Genomic DNA, 23446 nt, shown 5'->3' on the forward strand with positions numbered 1-23446 from the left:
GCAGTGCAGGCCTCTTTGCTCCTGGCCTCTCGGGGCGTTGAACGCCTCCCCGACCATCTCGCGCTCAAAAAACAAGCCTCACGCAGATGGCATTCATTTTCTCCGCAAATGGTGTTGCCGCTCTGAATTATGTGCAAATAATCCATAGCACACCACCCAAAGTTTCTTTCCATCGTCACAAAAGAAAAAGACAAAAATGCTTTGAAAAGTCAACATAAATATCACTTCGCCCTATTCACTGCGCATTGCCTCGCACAGAATCGTTGTTACTCGCCCCTCCGCTCCCCTCTCATCTCATTCCAGCCTGCCAGGACGTACCTCACAGTCGCAATCCCTCCCAAGAAAGACTTTGTCACATGCTGGCACGGGCCACATTTTCCCCTTGCATCCCGGTCTCCCGCCCACAGGAGGGCAAACAGGGGGATTGCGTGCATGTGCGTGTGGATGGCCATGTGCAAAACTCATCAAGATTCAAAGAAATACGGCACGCAGGGCGACCCCGCCCACGGATTGGAGTTCACTCGTGAACCGCAGCAGGAACAGCAAACGCCCTCTTGTTGCTTTTCTGAGAGGCCGATTCATTATCATCACGCCGCCTCAACAGCGTGTACCGGCGAGCGGAGGAGGTGACTGCTCAATCGCTCCTCGTGTCGAAGGCGTCCACAACGTCTCACTGCGGCAACTTGCCGTCAGCAACAAGCCGCATGGCAGAACGCAAAACAATTCACACACTCACCAATAAAATAAATAAAAATGCATCTCACCGCCATAAAACGGCCATCAACATCTGTTTCACGGCAGACACCAAATGCCAAGGGATTAATTAAGAAAAACAAACACGCGGATGGTCTCCCACAATACATTCCAGCAAAGAATAGTCTCTCAACCCTGAAAATAAAACACCGTAAATTCACAAAAGCCGCCTCATCGCGCCAAAAATCGTGTCATGCCCCTCCTCGCAATGCTCTGCTGTCCGCAGAGACCGCCCTCTGTGGTGTTTCAGCAAAAGCGAAAAAAAAAAGTTCACAAACCAACAGCAAGAGAAGCCTCCACACGCAACGTGTGCATCACCGTGGAGCATCGCTTCTATTCCCGCAAGTAAAAGAGGCGCCGTCACACCATCTGCAAGGATCGCCACAAACACGCCAAATTGCGACGTACGCAACACGCTCCGCCGTGACCATCGCTTTCCCGATAAGGTAGCCCACTCCCGTCCACCGTGTCTGCCGAGCAGGACACACCAGGCCTGCCGCTGCAACACAAAAGAGATTCAGAAATACGCAACGGATCCCGTCGCAGTCGTTGGCTCAGCCGCCGTGTTGAGGTTTGGGATGGGCGGATGGAGGAATAAAAACAAAACGGGCAAAAAGCCCCGCAGAATCCCGCATTCCACGCAGTCCCAATGGCCAGAGGGTCCTCTAGGGACGCCTGGGAGACGCATCCGCCACACTCACACGCACCATCACTCACGGGTCCCCCAATCGAGTCCAGCGGGCCTCGCGAAGCACACGGCGCGCCTCAATGGCATGGCGAGCAGCCTTCTCGAAGAAAAGGACGCGTGGCGATGGTTCCCCTCCCCGCTTCACTTTTCTTTTTTTTCTCCCCTTCTGTTTTTGGTGGCATGTCACAGAAGGGGAGCGTACTTCATGTCCCCGAGCCCTTCTCTCGGTGCACGCACAAAAACAGAGAGGGGAATAATAAACGAGTGGGTCAGGCGGCACGGAGAAATAAATGTGAAGGAGACAAACAAACCAAAAGAATAAACAAAGAGCCCGACAGATATGCACGCGGCATATTCAGCGGAAACGGGTGTCACCTTCAGTGGGTAAATTAGTAGCCAATTGCGGTGTCGATCGCCCACGGTGAGAAACAGCGTTGTGCTCACAATATTTTTGGCTTGTTTTCTGCTTCCCTCCCCTTTTATTTCTCCCTCATTCATCATCTTTATTTTTACTGCTTGCTGCCGCCCTCTCCTACCCTCGGCAACACGGCCAAGTTTGGACGCTGCGCCCTCCCCCTGTCATGTCAAATATATGCTTGCGCTCTTTAAAACCCATGGCGTACTCGCCTAAATATCATTTGTGTAAATATAAGAAAAAATAAAAATAAAAAAACTTTTAATAATTAAAGCGAAAAATAAAATAAAATAATAAAAACATAAGAATTGCGACTGGCGCCAGTCCATCTTCCTTTCGTCCTCACAGGGTACAAAAGTGTCCTGTCGTACTCAACCCTTGGAACCCCTTGCTCCTCATCATGCCCGTAGGCCCGAATGCGTTGTATGCGTGCCTCATCCTTCACCCAAACGTATGCGGGGACCATGCCGTCATATGGCCCCTTGTACCCGCCACTGCACGCCCGTGGACGGTTCCACTTCATCATGGCATATGCATCGTTCGCACTCAAAGACCTAACGCGACGGCACCAGAGAGCGTCCGGTAGCTCCAATTTATTAGAGAAACGAATACTCGAGCTGCCGCGATGCACAAATTTGCCGTAGAAGACATTTCGCTCCTGAAATCCAAGCTAACGGAGGCGTAAGCTGTAGTCGACATCCTCCACGCAAGCTGGGTAAAAGTTCTCGTCAAAATATCCCACCGTGCTGATCGCCAGGCGTGTCAACATAACAGATGTAAAACAACTGCTTTTGTAATACGCGCAGAAGTGCCCGTAATGCTTCGAAAACGCCTTTTCACGCTCCTTCACAGAAGCATAACGGATGCGGTCAGGCAGCGGCGCAGACGTCGACAATCGGTTATCGTTCACCGTGGAGCGCAGCTCCCTCAAGCCCCGTCGCAAAACAGGACTGTACTCGCTCGGCTCATTCGCCACCTCCGCCGCCAACTCATCCATGCAAGCGGCATCATGCCTCGTCATTTCATGCACATCGCGTAGAAGGTTGGGAAGAAGATCGGGTGAAAACTTTACGTCGCTGTTTGTCACAAAAGCAAAAGGCACTTCCTCGCGCGGCAGCGAGAGTGCAATTCGGAGCCCAATGTTCACGGCAGCGCTGTACCCGATGTTTTCCGGGTGACGACTCACGACCAGGCGTCCGGACCACCCATAGACCCTCTCGAGTTCCTGCAGGCACAACGACAGCATCGCCTCCCGCCCGTTCTGCACCAAAATCAACAGCCGGATTGGCACACTGATGTTGCACATCATCCTCCGAAAGTCCATCAGATCGAGCATCAGCGGGACCACCATCAACGGGATAACGTCCGTCCCGTTATTATTTCCCTCAGCTGCCGTGTCGTTGGATCCACCAGAAGCCTTTCCCCGACGCAGTGGATATATTCCGCCCTGGTCGGGCCAACACCAAAACCATACGCGGGATCGTCACGAAGTATGAACTCCACTCCAAAAAAAAAGCATCAACATGGACAACAAATTTAATGTTAGAAGAAAGATAAAGCATCCTTTCCAAAAAAGGCTCGTGGCTTCGGTTTTTAAAGCGCGTGTAACTCCGCGCATATCCCGTTGGAGGCAAAGCCAAGGGAGCATCTCCTGAAAGAAAACAAAAGAAGTATAAAAGAAAAATGTGCCCAATGATGGTTCTGTGTGAATTTGAACAAAAAAAAAAAGACTCCTTCCAGCGCAATGGCCACGCACCTCCATTTGGTGAGTGAAGTGGAGGCACGGAGCACGCAGGAGTCTCAACATGACCAGAAATAAAATAAGCAACAAAAGTAAAAAATAGCTAAGAATGAAAACAAAAGAAAAAAAAAAGAGACCAATGGCACAGTAACAAATGCAGTTCTCGCCGCAGCATGCAAGGCTCTCATACATCCCATAAAAAAAAAAAGGATGGCGAAACACAACAGTCCAGGGTGTCATTTGTAATACCACATGATTCCACAAAGAATAAAAGTGTTCGTTGAGGAGCCCAAAATGTCATGAATTTTGGAGGGCACCCAAATCGCGGACCAACAAGCCTGCGGCACTCACCACATATATCCCACGCTGCTCAATCCCCATTCCCCTCATGTAAACTCCCCCCCCCCCCAAAAAAGCACAGTCACCAGACATCCTACATGCCCAAAAACAACAAACATATTTTAAACTGTCCTATCGACACCCGCAAATAAGAAAAGAAACTTCAGTTCAGCATAAAGACGTCGCAGGCACAAAAATAAAAAATAACTATTCTTCAATATAGGAAATTGTTATAGCTCAGGGCAACAAACATCCAGACATTCTGAAAACGCAATTCAGGATTTCAAGTCACACCTTGTGCCCAGTATTTCCCCAATCACCTCCCCCATCACCACCGCAAAAAACAACCACACGAAACAGTACCTCAATCAGCACCTTGTCGTAATAGCCAAATCTTCTTTCTTTATTTGCCTATTGGGAGCAAACAACAAAAAGCAGCACCACCATAGGGGTCTCCATCCGTTTGAACCTTTTTCTTTTCCCGTAATAAAACCCAGCTGCAGAGTTAGACATGAAAAACAATAATAAAAAAAAAATGTAAAAAAGTAATCAATGCAAAAAAAATTGGCAAGCGCTCGCAAGGGCATTTCTATAGAAAAGAATCCTTTCACAGGAAATATATAAGTACACATAGAAAGATAGATCGATAAATAAAGTAGAATGATCTTCTGGGCAGCTGGCCGGATCATGAGTTTATCAATAATAGAAACCAAACCAGATAGGAATAAGAAAGGAATAAATGGAATAAGAGTGGATTCACCACATTCCCAACGTTTAACACCTAGTAAGTGTATATATATATTATACCATACGTTAGCCTCAATTGTGGCCCTGCTCACTCCATTCCGATGGAATATTTATTTATTTATTACTAGGCGGCAGACTTTGGGGTCCTCCAACCACAAGACACCGCCGCTGCCCTTCACAAGTTCCACTCCTTCGCTAAGTCCTGAAGTGCAAAAACACACTACCGCGTGAAATGCCGTCTGCGGGGTTTTCCGCACACCGCACGTAGGCAAAGGTTTTCTGTATTCCGCGAGAGTCCAAAAATTCATGTATCCGTTGCAGCTCCCACGTCATGGCGTGTGATTTTGAGCTGCCTTTATTCGCCGCTCCTTGCAGCGAAGTGTTGTCCACCCCAACGTCAGTGGTGGATGGCAAGATGGCGGGAAAGGCCAATAAGGCCAAGCGTACCGCGCGCGCCTCGGCTTGCATGATAAGGAAAAGGCTCCTTCTCCCATATTCCTCCGGCAATTTTAACGTCGCCGGAGTCTGGAACAAAAACGGCTCTCCATCCATGGAGCGATGCATCCGTGATGATGGCGGCCAATGCCTTTTCCGTGGGCTTGATGATTCGCTTGCGATCATATTCTCATTGATGTGTCGCAATCCCTCGCCCAAACCAACCGCTGACGGCGAAAGGTTCGCCGGGGATGTCTCCAGCACAATCCCCCGGTTAAGTGCGGATAATCGTCGTCGCACTGCCTTGATAAAAAGTGGCACTCGCATAATTGCGTGCCAAAAATGGCAGCCGCATACAAAAAGCGTGACGCCACAACCTCCATTTCCGCGATGGTCAAAGAATTGAGCGCCGGCATGGCGCATACAGACCGGAAAAACTTGTCACTCAGGGATACCGCACGGTGTGTGTGACCAAACTGCTCCCCCAGGAAGGTGTACTGCGTGGCGCCCAATTCGCGGTCCTCCCCCATTGATGCGTGACAACTGTCCGCATTACGAAGCACTTGGGCCCCCCACAATGTCGCATCGCTCTTCGACCCTGCAATGCGTATATTACCGATCCATACGTCGTCGCGCACCAATGGAGGTGCAGCCCAGAGGCGGTGAACCACCGTCGTCACCCCCGCAATTGCCGAGGTAATAATAATCTGGAGAATTTCTGGGCTGGCCTTGTATCCCATTGGGAGCCGTGTCGGCTCCACCAGCGTGCCGTCCTCCACGCGGCATCGAAAGAGATGCCGAGTCTCCCGCGGTAAAGAGACCTGAAAAAAAGGATGCCTTTACATCCAGGCAGGAAGCGGCCTCAGCCATCACAGGCGGCAAATAATGGGAAATGTGTAAAAGAGGAAAATGAGCCTCATAAGGGTCGTGTCTGTTCTTGTCGCGTGGCCACGCGATCCATCGTCGTCGTAAACCGGTGGTTTTCTCCACCACAACCGAGAAGGGTATTATTCATCCGCCTGTTATTGTGGACAAAGCGTCCTCGATTATTCCCGCCTTTCGTAACAAACGCGCTTCAGCTGTTGGAATCCTCCCTGAGCCTTCGCGCGCTTTGCCGAGGGAAGAAAGAGGAAAAGGGGACCGCCCGACGAGTCCCCATGCTTGCACGACTCTCCAAGGTGGCCGGGTTCAACCGGCCCTTGATCCACTCTGGGTTCAACACGGGCACGTTGACTTGCTGTAACGGGATAGCGTGTTCATCTTGTGGAGTGGCCAGACGCGTCATTGTCGCGCGTCTCGTTATTGTAGCAGCATGATGATTAAAATCATGAAAAAACGCTCCTCTGCTCTCAGCCAGGGTTCCTGCCCTTCCGCCGTTTCTCCCCTCACATCAATGCGACCAACGACGACACCTGGGTCAGCATTGTGGTGTAGTTCCCCAAATATCAAACTATGCTCTGGGGAGGTTCGAAAAAATCGACGCGCCTCACCAACTGCGAGATCACGTGTGGGTCCAAATTGTATGTCTCCACGATTTCAGCAGCGTGTCTCAACGCACCGCGTTCCATAAAACGCGCCGTGGCATCCCAAGGAACCAAAGCTCGTTCGACTTGGGCAGTCGTAATATTCGTGAGCTTTTTGTTTTCTTGAAGTGTCCTGCGTAACTTTATAATGTCTAACGCGTCCTGCTCTCGCAATCCTCACGAACCGCAAGGCGCGGTGGGGATCCGCCCTCGCCGTCTTCGGCGCCACGGACCAATCCAAAATTAAGGTCCCGTCACGCTCCAGTGTAAAATTGTTGGGTGTTAAGGATGCAATCTCGGACCAACGACTCGCCGTTATCCACGCGAGTCGAAAAACAACACGTTCCTTCCAATCGGTCCGGCTGTGGATAACTTGATTCATCCCTCTCTTCCTCTTTTAAAGAGCGCGCCTGTTTCGTCTCCGATCGCGCCGACATTTTTTGTAACCCCAGAATCGCCATGCCCGGCGGGGTTCGACACATTTCCAACATGGACCGCAGCATCCTGGCGTGCTGCAGTTGGGTCGAAGGCGCCACATCTAACATTCTCATCAACAAGGCCGCGCGGCTCTTCTCGTTCATCGGCGGTGCGTGCGTGCGGCAAAATTTTGAGACTTGCCCCGCTAGGGACATTCTCTGCTCCCACTTTGACGGCGCACACATTTCTCGAGCCACCTCGTTTGCTCTCCTCGTCAATTCCGTCGGCAGTCTGAACGATCGGATGAAGCGTCAGCGGTGCGGTGCGACGTCTTCTGTGAGGATTGGTGGGAGGTGGCGGAATGGGTGTGGCTGCCGTCATCCGCCTTCATAAGCAGTGGGCAGCCCCTTCGCCGTTTTTTGACGTTTGTTTGTAGTTCGGGAAACCCCTTTTGGGACGCACGTTGCATGTAGAAGCCTCGTGTCCATAAATAAGGCACAATTGGCATCGCAACGATCGTTGTTGTTGCGGTCGGTTTCCCCGTCGATCCATGAAAGGCTGAGCCACCCTTGCGAATGTGTCATCCTCATGAAAAGCCGTGTGAAGGCGGGCACGCAGCTTTTTGGGTCGGCACACTGGGGTCGGATTTAATCACGATCTGCATCCAAAAGACCCGCGGTATAATCCTGCCCAATTCCATAAACTGCTTGTTGGGCTCCCGATACAACTGCAATGCGCGCATCCACGAAACCAGAATGTCAAAGGCAATTTGGGCGTGAGCCTCCCCTCGGTGCCAGTAATCGCAAGCGCCCCGGATTTCGAATAGGATTCCAAGGAAGCCTCCATTCCAACTTCGCGGGAACAAGTGGTGAAGCCAAATTCAAGGAAACCCAGATCCTCTTCATCCGAACCGGAAGCTTCTTCTGAAGCTGGAGATCGGGAGGGCGAAGTCACGGGGTGAGGGAAACGTGGTCGCCCCAAATTGGCCAATGACGTATGAGAGTTGACCCGCCGTCGCTCTCCCGTGAAAATGGGTTGGGGAATTGTGGGTGCAGCCGCGCCCCCGGCCATCAAACGCTCGTGGTGGGGTGGTGTCGTTGCGCCATCTTCGGACCCGTGCGCGGGCGCATCTGGCGGCCCTCTCCTGGAAGAGGGAACTCCCCGCCGTCCGGGCGTATCGGCACCCCAAGCTGCAAGCCGTGCTTCCAATGCACCGATGCGTGCCATTCGTTCCTGAGGTTGTGCAAGGGTTGCCTCCAAATGGCGTTCGCGCCCCGCAAGCGCCGATTCTCGTTGCGCAAGAAGACCGTCCGCCACCGCAGTGTTGGACGCACGTGCCGAAAAGTGGTTATTCGCTTCCTCCATTTAATGTTGAAGCTGCGCGCTTCGATTCTGCACGTCCGCGACGGCGTTGTCCGAGTTTTATCTCTGCATTTCCGCGATGTTCAGCCCTTGCCGCGCCCCCAACTCACGGGTCGTCCCCAAGTGATGGGCAGAAGCACTTGAACCCAAAATTTGGTACTTGACACGCCCGGCGGTTCGCCAAGTGCCCCGCATGGGTCGAATCCTCCCAGTGCTTGGCGATCTTTGCTGAAACCAATCGTAAACACGTCACGGTTGCAGCGACGTTCACCGCCGCATCCAACGGCCTGTTTTCATCAAAGAAGGTGAGCTGCAACTGTATCTCGCCATGCTGGCGTGCCAAGTCCAACATGCGGGCACCGATGTCGCTGCACACCGTCGCCGTGTAAAAAAAAAAAATCCGTGCCATTTCTTCAAATCAACATGCAGGAATCTGGTATGGTTGTGAAAATAAAAAATAAAAAAGATAAGAGAATAATCTTCCGGGCAGCTGGCAGGATCCCTGGCTCCCTCAATCGCGGTCTCCCAAAAGACAGTGCGGTAGAAGAGGAAAAAGTTGTAAAGAGATATCTTCGTTTGTGCGAGATATGAATTTATTTGGGCAGCCAGCCGTCCTCTCAAGCATTCTTTTCACAAAATCCCATGAAAATACAAAGGAATTCTGCGGCCTTCATATTTCACAGAAGCTTCTAATGGCAATGGACTCCTTAAGGAAAAAAAAAAGTAAAATAAAAGAATTTTATTGCTGTGGCACTGTGGATCACAATGATTCTCTCTCACAAGAAACTCTCTGAATAAACCCGGTGGCCACAAAAAAAAAAAAAAAAAAAAAAATTAAGAATCGCTAAAATACTTCCTAATATATTTCACTATAAACGCAATGCGCTTTTTTCCCCAATTATTTCCCCAACTTTCTTCCCTATCCTTTTCCTCCAAGATTATTGTATTCTCATTTCTCGGATTTTATTTACAAAATCAGGTGTTAACAAAAACTGGTACTGGCGTACCTTTCCGTCCCAGAACGCCACAATTTCTTTTTCAGCGTCGCTCAAATTTTTGGGATCGACGGGACCACATCTCTGCCAGACACTCATCGGCGTGCTTTTTGCATGTTGTATATAAATCATCTCCCACGACATGTCTCGGGATAATTCGTCCCAACCCTCAAAATATGTCGCCATATCATCTTTGAACAGCCTCACAGTGCTGGGTATGGTGTGGTGCGCACTCGCCGTCGTCATCCGCAGCCCAACCAGCGTCATTGGATTTGAGTCCATTAAGAAAAAGCCGTCCACCAGTGGAAAGTTCTCAACCGCCGGTATGTACAGCACCCCGTACTACATCGAAATCCTCGTGACACCGCCTTCCAGTTTCCTTAATCCAACGGTGCGAGTGGGGTACCCTTGATGGTTTATTTTCAGCACCGAATCCTGTGCTTCATCACGTTCTGATGGCCTCAGCTCCTTGAGTCCCTTTGCTAGTGCACCGACAAAATCCCCATACATGAAGGCGCGCAAACCCAATTTTTCCACAGCTCGGGAAGCAAGAGCACCTTGCGATCCCAATATTAGCAACAAAAGATCCTTCGCATCCTTTTCCTTTTCCAAACGGTCCGCAGTTCGAAAGTCGATATTAGCACAAATCGGTGCGTTGCGAAATACCTCAGCACCTTTTTCTGTTCTTGCCCGGACGATCTTCACAAGTTTGTGAGACGGATCCTTGGAATACCATTTTTTCTCTCCTCCCAGGGTAAAGTACTCTTCAACATCACTAGGTTTGATCCCTAACAAAGCACCATTAACGGCACCCAAGCGAACAATATAAATTTTCTCATGAAAGATGTAACGTGGAATCGGCCCCACTTTATCCATGCGTTCTTTGACCTCTTTCCAGTATTCCGCTTGCTTATCTGGTTCCAGACCTCGCTTCATCCATGCACACATCGCCTTTACATCCATCTCGTCAGGGCAATTCATGATGATTCGCGCGGCTTTTAGTTGATTCTCCCACTCATCATAGTTGCTTACCTTTGGGGATGACACCACAATCATGCCCCATCCATTACAGGGCGCAAAATCTGTGTCGGGCGGTGTTCCTTTCTTTGCCACATCGTAAATAATATACCCTTTCATCCCACTCTTCCACAAACTCGAGATAACACTGATGGATATTTTATTACCCATGTATTTTGTCACGGTTTTGGTGATCTTGTGAAACACGTACGTCCTTTTTCCAAAACAGTGGACAACCACTTGGAGTTTCTTGATATCGTAGTGCAGCAGCTGGTAGAGGAGGTACGAGCCGGCATTCATCGACTTCCCAATCCCGGGCGTCCCAATCAACACACGCGGCATAGGCGAAGGATTGAGAATCAAATGAAAATTGCTGAACCACTTGGTTAGATCGTCAAGGACGATCTGCCACACTCGATCCACCTCACAGTTAACACACAAGTCATTACCAGCCCCATGCATCGTATTCAGCGTGTACGGCCATCCCTTGTCCGAGGTGAGCACCATCAACACGGGAGGTGCTTCACCGGATTTCTGCACACCGTCATTCCTTTCGAGGGTGTCACCAACTTCCCTGTACGACCATGACTGTTTCGGTTTCCCCTTCTCCACCTTCATCCCCATTCCGTTGTCGTCAGGAACTTCCACGACATGGCTCCACCTCGCATTGTGCACAGACTCGTACAATCCCTCCAGTTTCTCCGGTGCGATCGTCGTCGTTGGATCACTCAATTCCACGAGGGCTGCATCCAAGGATTGTTTAGTGAAGTTATGAACAGTTTCTTTTACCTCCGCAGCAGCTTCTGACCACCCAAGTAGATTGTTGACACCTTTATCGCGAAGCTTACTTTGATCTTTTTCAAACATTATTTCATCCCTTACACCCTCCTCCATCCTCGCATAAGCATCGGATGCCTGTATTTCTTTCAGTACTCCCGCACCGTGGACATACCTCGTGGGATCCTCAAAAAACTCCTTCAGCAAAACCCCCCGATTGGTGTCCACAACGCCCCTGCCGTCCAATTCCCTCGTAAGAAAGTCGTTCAGCTTCTTTTCATTGACGCGAACTCCTCCTTTAAACAGTACGTCTTCAATCGTAGTGGAAATGGTAAATTTCATTTCTTGCGCTCGTCCTAGCCTTTCTTCTTCCTCACGCCTTTTTCTTTCTTCTTCCTCACGCCTTTGTCTTTCTTCTTCCTCACGTCTTTGTCTTTCTTCTTCCTCACGCCTTTTTCTTTCTTCTTCCTCACGCCTTTGTCTTTCTTCTTCCTCACGCCTTTTTCTTTCTTCTTCCTCACGCCTTTGTCTTTCTTCTTCCTCACGCCTTTTTCTTTCTTCTTCCTCACGTCTTTGTCTTTCTTCTTCCTCACGCCTTTTTCTTTCTTCTTCCTCACGCCTTTGTCTTTCTTCTTCCTCACGTCTTTGTCTTTCTTCCGCCTCACGTTTTTCTTCTCTCGTTACCTGAGTGAGTACTCCGTTTAGTTTTCCCTTTGCAAGTGGAGTGACCGTATCCTTTCCTTCATAGTCCCTCCATTGCTCGAGAGAGAACACACCCTCGTGATGAAGTTTATAAATAGCCTCCAATAATATTTTCAGCGTTTGGTACGCAGTTAAGTTAACAATTCTTCTAAGAAACTGCTGGTCTTGTACGTAAGCATCCGGCTCCTGAACAAACGCCTCCATCGTCACGTTCCCATTTCTTTCCACAACCCACTCCTCGCCCAAGTTGCTCCGAAGGAATTCATTCAGCTTCATGTTGTTCCTTTTAGTGCTTCCCTCCAGCAGAATATACTCCACTCTGCTGCTCATGGTCCACTGCGGTCGATGCATTCCCTCCAATCTTCTGCGACTCACAGAGGAGTAATCTGTGTCACTCTCAAATTCCGACCTCGCTCTCCTCCGACCTCCCTGCGAGAAATTGGACGATTGACTCTCCAAATTGCCGTAAAGTCCTTCCTCGGGCCTTCCAGACATCGTTTCTCCTTGCTTTCTTAGTTGGTTTGAGTTAGATCTAAACAATAGCCACCAAACAAAAAAGGGGACTGAGAAAAAGAAAGACAATAGGCACAATCATGAATCGAAGCCACAACAAGAGACTCATCCACACAGTGTGACAGCACAGTATTCGATGCACACCACATGCACGAGGACCACCACAACGACGGCGAGTGGGTGCAATCCACCCAGCACAGTGTTGGAGAGAGCAAACGATAACAGCAACGTGGTGCGCACGGAGGGTTCGCCCACGCATTCCGCTCGCCACGGTCCCGCACCCCTGTGGCACCGCCGACACCGCACACACTCCACAAGAATAGATGCGCGCGTGCATATCGGCCTTAACAAACACACACAGAAGCAAGTGGGAAGAGAATTCGGTAAGGCAGCGGACACATGCAGGGAGCACAAATCATACACGCCACAACAGCGATGCATCACGGTAATCCCCCACACAACAGAAAAGAGTACAATTTGCATGCTTTATGGAAAATATTTGCGGTGTGCATGGCAAAAGAGTGCCGTCACGCTGCCTTTCATATTGCATTCGCCATTCACGTATCACTTGGAAGCACGCAGCCACCACTCCTCCGTTCCGCTCCCCGTGCTGCTCGTGCCGCTCCACTGGAGGAAGTTGTCACCGCACATCCCCATCACCGTGCATTGTGGAATAAAAATCTACCACACGGCATGGGTGCGGTGCCACCCCACCAATAAATCCCAGGAACCTCCCCACTGCCTCTTGTAGCACGGACGGCAGTATTATTATGCCTGCGAAAGGCTTTTTCCCCAAACAAGAACGTGGCCCCACCACACGCCAGTAAAAACGTTTGGTCCGTCGCACGCAAAGGGTGGAGCGGGAGAACAGCAGGAAAGACAACACCGGCAGCCATGAGCAGCCCGCACACGCCAACACACCGCTGCCCCGCATATCACCAAAAACAAAAATACCAAAGAAACATGTCACATCCCAACTGCGAATCGCAAGTGCGGTTGCAGCACACACTCCCACCTCCTGGGCGTGTGTAGCCCCTCGCTGCTCGGCGCTCTAAGTGAAATCACCAAAAGCACCAATTCGGAAACATTCGACCACCGCCACAGCAGTCACGCTCCCCATGTCACACAAAGGCGAAGACTTGCAGTGGCGCAGCGGACGGCGGCACGCACAGTTGCAGGGTAATGAACTGCCGCGGGAATTACGCAACGGCGATGCGCCCCTCCTTTGGGAAGCCCAACAAAAAACATGTGTCGCGCAAACCCCGTGAGTAACACACATTGAACCGTATTCAGCTCCACTACTGTGGCCATCCGCACTCAAAGCATGAGTGCGACAACGCAGGCCAGGAAGCACGGAATAACAGCACGCATCCCTCCAATAAAGGTCAGGCGGCGTCCGTGCTGCCTTCAACAATAATTCCACCCCACATCACCCTTCTGCATATCCGCAGCAAAAAGGCCCACACGGTGTACACTACATTAGAGGTTCCTAAAGCGCAAAACCGGATCATCAGAGCGCTGCCCTCTTCTTAATGTTAAGTAGAAGCTCTCTGATCCTTGTCGCCGCCAGCCTGTGGTATTATGGAGGAGCATTGCGTTCTCGGCATATCTCTCCATTTACTTCACTTTCCCGACGCCGCAAATGAAGTGATGTCCCACAGGTGAATTCGACAGTTCTGAAGAACGCGGCGTGTCAGACTCACTGAAACTGTGTGCGTGTGTGTTATTACGGGCGAGCGATACAATGCTCTTGAACATCCATGTATTCCGATCCTGCGCAACACCCCATTTGGCGGCGCTGAAAACGTTGGACACCAAACACGCGAAAATCGCACAATGAATGACTCTGGAGAAAAAAAAACAAATAACGTCAACACAGACACAGCGACCGAACAAAACAAACAAAAGAAAACCAACCGCTGCGCGTCCTCCCGCAAGAAGGTGAAGACACACACGCTTGTCCCCTTTAGTTTCACTCCAACTCCTCAAAAGTTGGTGGGTCTATAGCAGGAGCAAACACGCCACTCCTGCCTCGCTCCCTGTCACGAGGCATGGACGCTGCGAGAGGCTGCCAAGATGAGCCAGACGTGTGTGGAGGACCCCAATGCTCGGGGCAGGTCGACAGCCACCCACACTCACAAAAGGGCAAGGACATGGAGAAAAGAATCCCGCCGCACAGTGCATTCAAGAAGGCACACGCAGAAGCACCGCCATCCACATCGTACCGCAAAACAGCAATGCGAACAGCACACCCACGGCCGCAACAAGAGGAACGAGGCGCATCCAATTCCACCACAGTGCTTTACTTACCTCTGCCCCGAAGGAATAGCGTTACGCCTCACAGCAGGTCGTGGTGAATGGCGCCCCACACTCACAGTGAGGCACGGCGCACACCATCCGCTCCCCTCCGAACGCACTCATCAGGGCGCCCAGTCACCCTCGTACCATCGCAATGGGGAACAAGAACAATCATCGTCGCGGACTATCGATGCTTCTAGCAGAAAAGAAAAAGTGATGAGGGAGTGTCAACTGCACAGCTAGCAGTGGGACACCCAATGGGACACAAAGACACATAGTGGCATTCAACACAGCAAATAATAAAACAAGCCGCAGCGAATTGCCAAATACAGAAAACCAAGAAAAAAGGCGTAGGTTCAGCAGAAATAAATAAATAAATAATAATAAAGAAAAAAAAAATCGCCTCAGTAGACTTTCATTTCATGTATCCCTCAGCGCAGCAGGAATTGTGCATCTCCATATGTTTCTTACAGAGAGAAAAAAAAGATCGCAGTGTTCCACGTGTCCACACGAAATCCCTCACATTTCATGAGGCACTCGGCCTCTTCCTCCGCCCCTCGTTTTGTACAGTCCGCGGGACGCACAGCAATGAGGCCGGCACCGCGTGCGGTGCAACAAAAGCAAATAAAACAGGGGGAAACACGTCACTCATGAGAGTGTGCAGCTAGCGGAGAACGAAAAATGAATTAAAAAAGTAGTAAAAAGGCAGGGGTTCTGATCCCCCCAACAAAGCACCAGGAGCACATTATATCCAGAGGTGAAAACAAAAGGGATTAAAAAAGTCCTCAACGGAGTGCATTGAGTCTTCCTGAGGAGCTGCACACTCTTTTCCACGGAGAGCCGCGGCTCCACTCCCACCGTCTCACAAAGCCGAGAGCTGCAATGCCCACAGCCCCAGAAGGAGAAGCAACAAGATCCGAGGCACACACACACACACACGCACCGTGCCGTAGCCACTAGAGCCCTTCTCCAAAAAAGTGTCGTTCGTGAGCTGAGAGGCGTTTCCATCTTTGGAGCCACTGCCAGTTCCCGCTGGATCATCAGGCCCTTCAAGCATTTCCCAGAAAGAGACTCTGGAAAAGCAAGGTTGCTGACACCAACTTTTGCGGCTTCTTCCCTGGTCAATATGCGGTTGTACAAAAAGGCACTCGTCACTGTCACATACTTGTTTTGGCTCCCTGTGTCGCTTGCACTGCTTCCATCCCCTCCAATGTAAAAGTGTGAATTCGCGCGTGGCCCCTTTCCCGATGATGATGTCGTTTCAGCATCCCACACACACTCACCATTGATCTATACGAAGGCCTTGTTGCCGGTCCTGCAGCGTGAGCATCACTCGTTATTGTTTGTTCAACTCCCAAAAGCCGGTGTGTTTGTTTGCGTTGAACATCACCCCCCTACTCCTTTCATGGCTGTGCGACAGCCAAAAGTGCACAGTGCGGCCTGCTTCCTTCGCGCCAATCAAAGGGATACTCTTGACGCCTGCGTGTGTCTCGCGAATAGCCACCGTCGCCACAAGAGCGAAGTCGTAATTCACAAAGCCACAATGATTATTATCCTTCCAACGGTTCACGGGGCAATGTTGCCCTGCGAATTGAAGCCCATTTGTGGCATTCTTTTCATTCGTCATCGTTGCAATCACACAACGGCACTCGTCGATACACGTGTTGGCAGTGCCTGCGTTGGGCAGATATCCAACCAGACCCACCGTACTTATAGGCGACGCGGAGAAGGAAGCGTCCACGTCCGCCCAATTACGGGGGATGGAAGTGATCATCCGCAGCTCCTCCGTCAGGGGAGGCAGGAAACAGGCTGCTTTTCCCTTCATTGTGCCTTGCTTCCACAAGGTGCAACGCACCATCCGAGTACAGCAGGGCGTTGGCAATCGGCTTATTCACAGCAGCGTCCATAGAAGCCGGTCCAACACAAAACACGCGGTTGCTGTCAGTCACCCAAACGTAGAGCGCATGGGCCTCACTCTCCCACCACGGGGAGCTCAATTTCCGAGCCTACAGCATGACGCTCTTTCCTCCAACGGTCGCAGTGACAATGGCTCCCACACGCAAGCTCATGTCCCAACTACCCGATTGTGAATTGGCCCATACGCCCGCAATTGCCCCGGGTAATTCCACCCACATTGTCCCCTTGTCACGTGACTCGTGCACTCTGCAGTACCGGCTCCCATAGCAATGAGTAATCACGAGAGGTTGTCCAAGCTCTCACCCGGCAATGAGAAGGTCAATGCAGTCCGCAGGAAGAATGCCCTTTGAAAGCACTCAGCTGCTGCCGCCGTCCGTCGAACAGATGATCATGGAGAAATCGTCTTTTTCGTCATTATACGCAATCACGGGGACAAAAGCGTGCCATTCACCAAAACACCTGAGCCGCCAAAAAACTTCAATCCATCCGCGCCGCGTTCGCGAGTCTCGGGAATGATCTGTGATCACAGCAATTTGGGTTCACACCAGTGGATCAGCTCGCTCCGTCTACCGTCATTGGGCTGCGTGAATTCACCCACAACCAGTTAAACATCACGGTCTCTCAATGCCCAATTGAACCCACCATTCGTACCAAACTTTTGCTAGCTTCCCGCACGAAGAAAAGCCCCATTGCCGCTCTCAATTGTCGTGGGATTGGACGCGGAGCCTACACCACCCTTTATATTCGCTGTGCTCAACACGATGTGTGTATTCCAGCTATTATTAAACTCACCAAAAAAAGACAACAAATTCCACGCAAAAAAGGTGGAACCCGCCACAATATCCGCATGAGAAAGCCCACTCGGTGCCCCATCGCTATCACTAAGCGTCGTGTAACCCCCATCAAAGACAACCGTCACTCCACCGACACCCACAAGAGCGAGCGATCCAAACGAATCCCTCCTTCCACTTGCACCAGTCCCACCCTTCGGTTCCAAATGCGTTCGTCCCAGAACAAAAATAAAGGCCACCCACGGCAGCCGCGCAATCACTTAATTCTCCCCCGTCGATGTGGCCGCAGCTCCACCGGTGGCGCAGCACATCATCGTTACGACGAGGAGGAGGAGTACCGCAAAAGCAAAAACACGCCGGGACATGTTGGGCCTCTGCGGCTCACTCTCTCTTCCTTCCCCCCTCCTTCCGCTGGATCCGGTCACGCGGCGACGGTTGTGTGTGCGGGGTGCCTTCACAGCAGCAACACGTGAGACCATATAAATATGTGTGTGTGTGGGCGGTGTGTGTGCTGTTGGTCCTTTCAGTGCCCTCGAATTTCACAGTAGCAATTCGCGCTTGTTATTAACTTACTTCATCGTGGGGAGCAACAGGCAACAGCGGCAGAAAGGCAACACAACAGCAGTACACACCTGAAACACTCACACCGAAACACAACATCACCATCCCCGCAGCCATTATTCTACAGCACCCCTCAACAGCATACAAAAATTAGGGGAAAAAGTGAGCAGCCTCCCAATGGGGGACCGCAGGCCACGGTCCTGCAAACAAAGCAAGCGACAGGGAGCCACATGTGCAGTGAGGGATACGAGAGTTGCACTGCAACGGCACGGCGGCGTGATGCCCCGTTGGGAGCATCGATGCAGACCAGCACATCACGTGCGGGAAGAGTTGCTTCTCCCGCTGAGCAGAGAGGGGAAAAAGGCCTCAGCGCCCCAATGATGAGAGGTCGTCCGCACCTCTTCGCAGCCCTTACAGGCTCTGCAGGCAAAAAGATGCAGATGACGCTCTGCTGTGCGCATGACGGCCGTTGAATCCTTCACAATGGCAATCGCATCCTGTGGCACCACACGCCGCAGCGGGTGCGCACAGTCTCCGTCTCCCTTCCTCCTTTCACTCTCCCTGAGAACTCATCGGTGGCCGTGGCACACTTACCTGCATGTCAGAAAGCACCTGTTTTTCCTCTTCCCTCGCACATCGCAAAGCAGCACCGCCAAACGCATGTCATCTCCCTTTATTCTACGTATCCTCTTCCGTCAACTCTTCCGATACCTCCGTCCGCCCACCTCCGTTCATGTCGTCTCCCCTTCGGGTGCTCGCACCACACTCACGGTCTTTTTGATTGTTCTCTTCTGGCCGCATTGCGTTCCCAACAGCACCATTGGAGATAATTCCTCGCATGAATGAAGGTTGTTGTCGCAAAGCGTTGTCGCCCTCCTAATCAAAGGGAAACAACAACGAATAAACGCCCGCAAAAAAAACGCATGGCGGTCTTTCCCTACGAATGCGCGAACCCCAACTCATTCCATCCGTTTCCCCTCGCCAGTCATCCATGCCCACAGCTCCGCAAAAGCACGTTTTCACCCGTGATCCCGGAAAGAAATGCCGTTTCCCTCACCACCATCACATCCACACTGGTGCACAGTTGCCGCTCGCACGCACCCTCTTCCACAGAAAAAAAGCCAATCCACAAACAATAAAATAAAAAAGCAGCGCGATGCGTTGACAAATTCCTTCCGTTCCGTCTGTTTCGTGATGAAGCCCCGCCCCCTTGATTATGTATTTCTGTCTCCTCTTCTTGTCACCCACACAAATAAAATGCTCAAACAAAGTCCTGAAAACCCTTTTATATGTCACCGACACCTGCTCTGGGCCCTTGTGTCGCGTCAATAAAAGACCGTCATTCACAAATGCACCCCGATGTTCAAAACAAACACCCGCACCCCGATAATCCTTTAACAGAGTATTAAGAGCAAGCTCAGAAGCACGCACCACCAATACAGTCATAAAGCCCGTAATGAAAAGTCCATTCCAGCACGGACCTTTTTTTTTTCTTTTTAATTCTTCATCGCAAATGGCCATATACGAATTGAACTTGTCCAAACAAAACATTCCTCTGTGACAAATCCATTCTCTTCATGAATCCTTCATGAAACCCCGCCGCACTGGTTAAACTTTCATCACTCAATCGGCCACGGCAAGCAAGAACGGAAACAGCCACATAAGGACAATCATCTGTTGAAGCATGCCTTTGGCATTGTAGACGGATAATCGCACAGAAAAAATACCCATCCAAAAGGAAACTGTACACAATGCGGCTCCTGCACTCTCTAATAAACACCTCACGAAATGAAAATTTGTGTCGCGATTTCAGAGCTCTGAAGGACTCCAAAAGAAAAAAAAAATGAATTGAAGGCAACAGTCAAGCTCAATTTCTACTGAGTCTTTCTCCGCAGGGAGAAAGGGCACCAAGCACACTGCGCTCGACATTCACTCACAATAACACACCAATAAATAAACCAAGGGCAGTGTGGAAATGGCTTTATTCCATTCAGCAGCCCCAGCGGATGATAAAATACAAAAGGGGCCCAACGTAACGATGGTTCCTATCATGGCACCAAACAAAGTCGTGCTTCCATTTCAGGGTGGGAATTAAGGAATTAGCTGCAAGTGCAGAAACCGTCTTCTCCACCCAGCACAGGACGCTGAGTAACTAGCCAGCAGGCCCAGAAAAAACAACATGCAACAAATCGCTCTCAATATTCCGGTAATCTTTTCTCACACCGGGTTATCGTCGCGGCCAACAAGTCCAGTTTGCGCGGTCCGCCTTTGTGAATTCACAATTGTCATCATGATGAACAACCCACAAACATACCAAGGCAATCCATACGTGATGTCCTCAAACACCATTGCAAAACCTTCCAACACCCCCTGCTCCGTGATGCAGATCGTTTCTGGAAGTAAAATCATTCGTGGTAAAGAAGCGCATCCCTCGTCAAAGGCACATCGCCCATCACCCGCGATGCTTGCGCCTCCAACGCCCTCCGCTCATTCGCCGAGAAGGAGACATAATCACATGCAACAGCAACAGTGGCGTGCACGTCACACACACAGAATCCTAATCAACCAAGCAAGCGATATTGAGGTTCGATCCGCTGATGCCTCCGGAAAGCAATGGAAATATTGTTGGGCAGCAGATTTCTCGGACCAAACGCCATCCGCACTTCAGCACATTTCGCGCCAAACATTCGCAAAAAACGCGTTTGGCGTGCGCGTGGCAGACGCAAGAGCAAAAAAGAGATGGAGCACAAAAAAACACTGGACCCCACCCAAAAAAGAGCATTCTTATGTGTTCCCTCGCTTGCCCTCGCATGTCTCATTTCCGTGGGGCGGGCCTGTGGAATATGCGGGGGGCAGCCGGGCCCATCGAGGCGATTCCCATTCTCGAGCGTCATGACCCGCCGTACGCTCCCGAGCACACGTTTTCGCATACCACGCGCCCGCTTTACTTTGATGGCAGTTGCGGGACTCCAACTTCCCCAGTGTGTCCCGCAGTTTCTTGCCCTCTTGCTTTCGCGCTTCGTTTACAATTCATTCCTGGCAATTATTCCTTTCGGGTGGTCGCCTGTTGCAATGATGAGGCGCAATGGCAATCATGATGAGCACCGCCAGCGACACAATTCAGACACATCAGTGGCATGTAGGCTTGGCGCAACACGGGACCCGGTGCTTCGCTGGCCCAATGAAAAGCTGCGGCCCCGTTGCTCTGAAAAGCGCGCGGCACAAGTCGGTATCCCCACGCGGCAATCAAACGGTTCAGGAACAGCGCGTCATCAGAGGCACGCTCGGCAGACCCCACTGCAGAGCCAGTGGGTAAATTTAGAGCAAATTGGCACGACTGCGGCGTGCCATGGCGGACGGCAGGAATCATCTCGCGATATTGTACGGGGTAAACGTCTACAATTCGCTGTGGCAGCCAGGCGCAGAACAGATCGTCAATGGCGAAAAAAGATGTTCGCCACTTGTCTGTCTCAGCCACATTCGCTAAGAATAATCGGCGGCGTTGAGTTTCTTTTGTCAAAGAGTAGAGGATAAAAAAGAAAAAAAAACGCAATATTAGGCAACGCCGCATTTCCCAATGCTCCATGATATGTCAGTTCAAATTTCTCAGAGACGTAAACTCTGTGTAGAAATGACGCCTCATCTCCAACCCGCTCTCATGAGTAAGTGAGATATGTTTGTGTGTGGGGAGAGGAATATAGTATTCATCGGCGCCTTTGATTTTCATTCTCCTCGCCTCTTCTTTTCCGTCAAATGAGTGCCGCGCCCGGCAACTCTGAAGAAGCGCCGCCAGAGCCAAAGATAAATGACCCGACGCGCGTCAAAATATTGCCGAGTGGAGAAAGCGTCGGGAAGAGGACAACACTTGAAATAAAACTGGGAATTTGCTTCAGAAATTCAAAAAACAACACCTCCTGCACCATATTGCATACCTCCATAAGCGTTTTTCTGGAGACGTCGCGAAAACGCACAGTAGGCAGCCTTATTGTGGCACGGTGCAGGGATGGAATGAACGTCCCAATTGGCGAACCACGAAAAAGAACATCTTCAGGAGGCCGCACCCTCCTGTCATAAGTTAGAATGACGCAGATCTCACATATGACCACAGAATTGATTTCAATGCGTCGGTTCCTTGAAAATGGAGAAATGAATGGCACGGCGATTGCTGGACCTGCGTCACCACCCTTACTTCCTTTCTTCTTCATTGTCTTCCATGAATTGTCTTGGCAGTGTGCTGCCAGCTGGTAAAACTGATACAAAAGGATATCGGATAATTCCAACTCTAGCCGTGTTGCATTCACCTGAGCCGAACATGCGGAGATTGCATTGATCAACAATTCCACATCACGCACTGTCATATCAAAACAGAACGGTTTAAGCACATGGCAATTTTTTGATTTATATGTGCTCTGAATGGACGCATTTGACATTGTGTACTGCGCCGTTAACTTCATGGAGTGTTGGACCATCCAGAACTCACTACTTTCCACTGTGAAGAGAACCGAGCTCTCCTTGTCATCACGAATCATAAAGGATAAGTAAGAGACCTTAACATCCAGACGAACCGTAGTTTTCGTTCCAGTTGAACCATCTTCAATCTCCTCCTTCATTTGAGGGCTGATGGTGCAACATGTGTTGTCTTTTAGCAACACAGTTGTATTCAGTGGAACCAGAGACAACACGACCGTGACAGCGTCCTGCTGATGTCGAACAAATGCCATCACCTCATCATCCAAAGCGGTCGAGGTGTTGTGAGTCAACCGCAACACGTACTCTTTGTCCCCTCCAGACAGCTGCAGCAAATCATTACTTGCCAGCGACAAAATAGAAGGAGACGACACCCCCATGGGGCCAACCTCACGGTAGGTGTAAGACGTAAAATTCACGAGTGTCAGGTGCGGCCTGTTGCAGGGCCCACTTACCACCAGCATGGCGGGATCACCAAAGCCCTTTTTATGTATTTGAACCATGTGTTGCGTCCGCCCGCACTGCACAAAACCGCTCCAATCTGTTTTTGAAGAAAATACCGCCTCGACCGGGGCCGAGTAAGAAGACGCCTCGCCATTTTCCTCCCAAGAAAATGTAAACAGGTCCACATACCCGTAGCACGAAATAAATGTGTAGGGAAACACACCCGCAGCCGGCAAAACTACACGATTAACCCATTGCACCTCGCTCCTGAGTGTATCCTTGGAACCAATGGTGTGCTGCACAAACAGGCTACGGGTGGAATCCATGTTGACAATAAACAGCGCCGGAAACAACTCCATCGTCTTCTCTGTCGCGTCAGCCTTTGCACGAAGGAGGAAACAGTGAGAACCACACGGTGCCTCTCTCTTTTCGAAGACATTGCAGAGGAGCATTTGTTCTTCCAGACCCTCATTCACCTCAAACGTCGATGATGTTACTTCCACTACACGCAATACAAGTGATGCATGGAGCGGGAGATAGGCAA

At 50.7% G+C, this 23446-nt stretch overlaps 2 protein-coding genes and 2 pseudogenes across 2 annotated transcripts, besides 17 other annotated features; all 4 read right to left on the reverse strand.

The window, feature by feature from the left end:
* Window positions 1–7952: part of a sequence feature (areas not merged during assembly with more than two copies in the genome that could not be assigned to a particular haplotype) that runs on past the window's edge.
* Window positions 2086–2165: a sequence feature (A-rich).
* Window positions 2527–3207, reverse strand: Tc00.1047053510853.50 (beta galactofuranosyl glycosyltransferase, putative; the record flags this gene model as incomplete). The annotated part of the gene is made up of 1 exon (XM_809394.1): window positions 2527–3207. One exon carries the CDS (start codon window positions 3205–3207, stop codon window positions 2527–2529), a length of 681 nt encoding a protein of 226 aa, XP_814487.1.
* Window positions 3668–3731: a sequence feature (A-rich).
* Window positions 4596–4852: a mobile genetic element.
* Window positions 4596–9062: a mobile genetic element.
* Window positions 7953–9032: a sequence feature (areas merged during assembly that could not be assigned to a particular haplotype. This can correspond to areas where the two haplotypes were merged or to regions with more than two copies in the genome that were merged during assembly.).
* Window positions 8875–9061: a mobile genetic element.
* Window positions 9033–9615: a sequence feature (heterozygous, Esmeraldo-like haplotype).
* Window positions 9232–9254: a microsatellite.
* On the reverse strand, window positions 9359–11551 carry Tc00.1047053510853.73 (annotated as a pseudogene).
* Window positions 9616–10843: a sequence feature (areas merged during assembly that could not be assigned to a particular haplotype. This can correspond to areas where the two haplotypes were merged or to regions with more than two copies in the genome that were merged during assembly.).
* Window positions 10844–11603: a sequence feature (heterozygous, Esmeraldo-like haplotype).
* Window positions 11604–11780: a sequence feature (areas merged during assembly that could not be assigned to a particular haplotype. This can correspond to areas where the two haplotypes were merged or to regions with more than two copies in the genome that were merged during assembly.).
* Window positions 11621–11800: a sequence feature (CT-rich).
* Window positions 11781–12026: a sequence feature (heterozygous, non-Esmeraldo-like haplotype).
* Window positions 12027–12592: a sequence feature (areas merged during assembly that could not be assigned to a particular haplotype. This can correspond to areas where the two haplotypes were merged or to regions with more than two copies in the genome that were merged during assembly.).
* Window positions 12593–23446: a sequence feature (areas not merged during assembly with more than two copies in the genome that could not be assigned to a particular haplotype).
* Window positions 15086–15122: a sequence feature (AT_rich).
* On the reverse strand, window positions 15606–17795 carry Tc00.1047053510853.96 (annotated as a pseudogene).
* On the reverse strand, window positions 21741–23446 carry Tc00.1047053510853.120 (hypothetical protein, conserved; the record flags this gene model as incomplete). Its single annotated transcript, XM_809395.1, has 1 exon — window positions 21741–23446. A coding segment is annotated over one exon (1706 nt), but the record flags the coding sequence as incomplete, so codon positions are not given.

This window comes from Trypanosoma cruzi, genomic scaffold, assembly GCF_000209065.1.
Source record: "Trypanosoma cruzi strain CL Brener 1047053516921 genomic scaffold, whole genome shotgun sequence".
NCBI classification, from domain to species: domain Eukaryota; phylum Euglenozoa; class Kinetoplastea; order Trypanosomatida; family Trypanosomatidae; genus Trypanosoma; species Trypanosoma cruzi.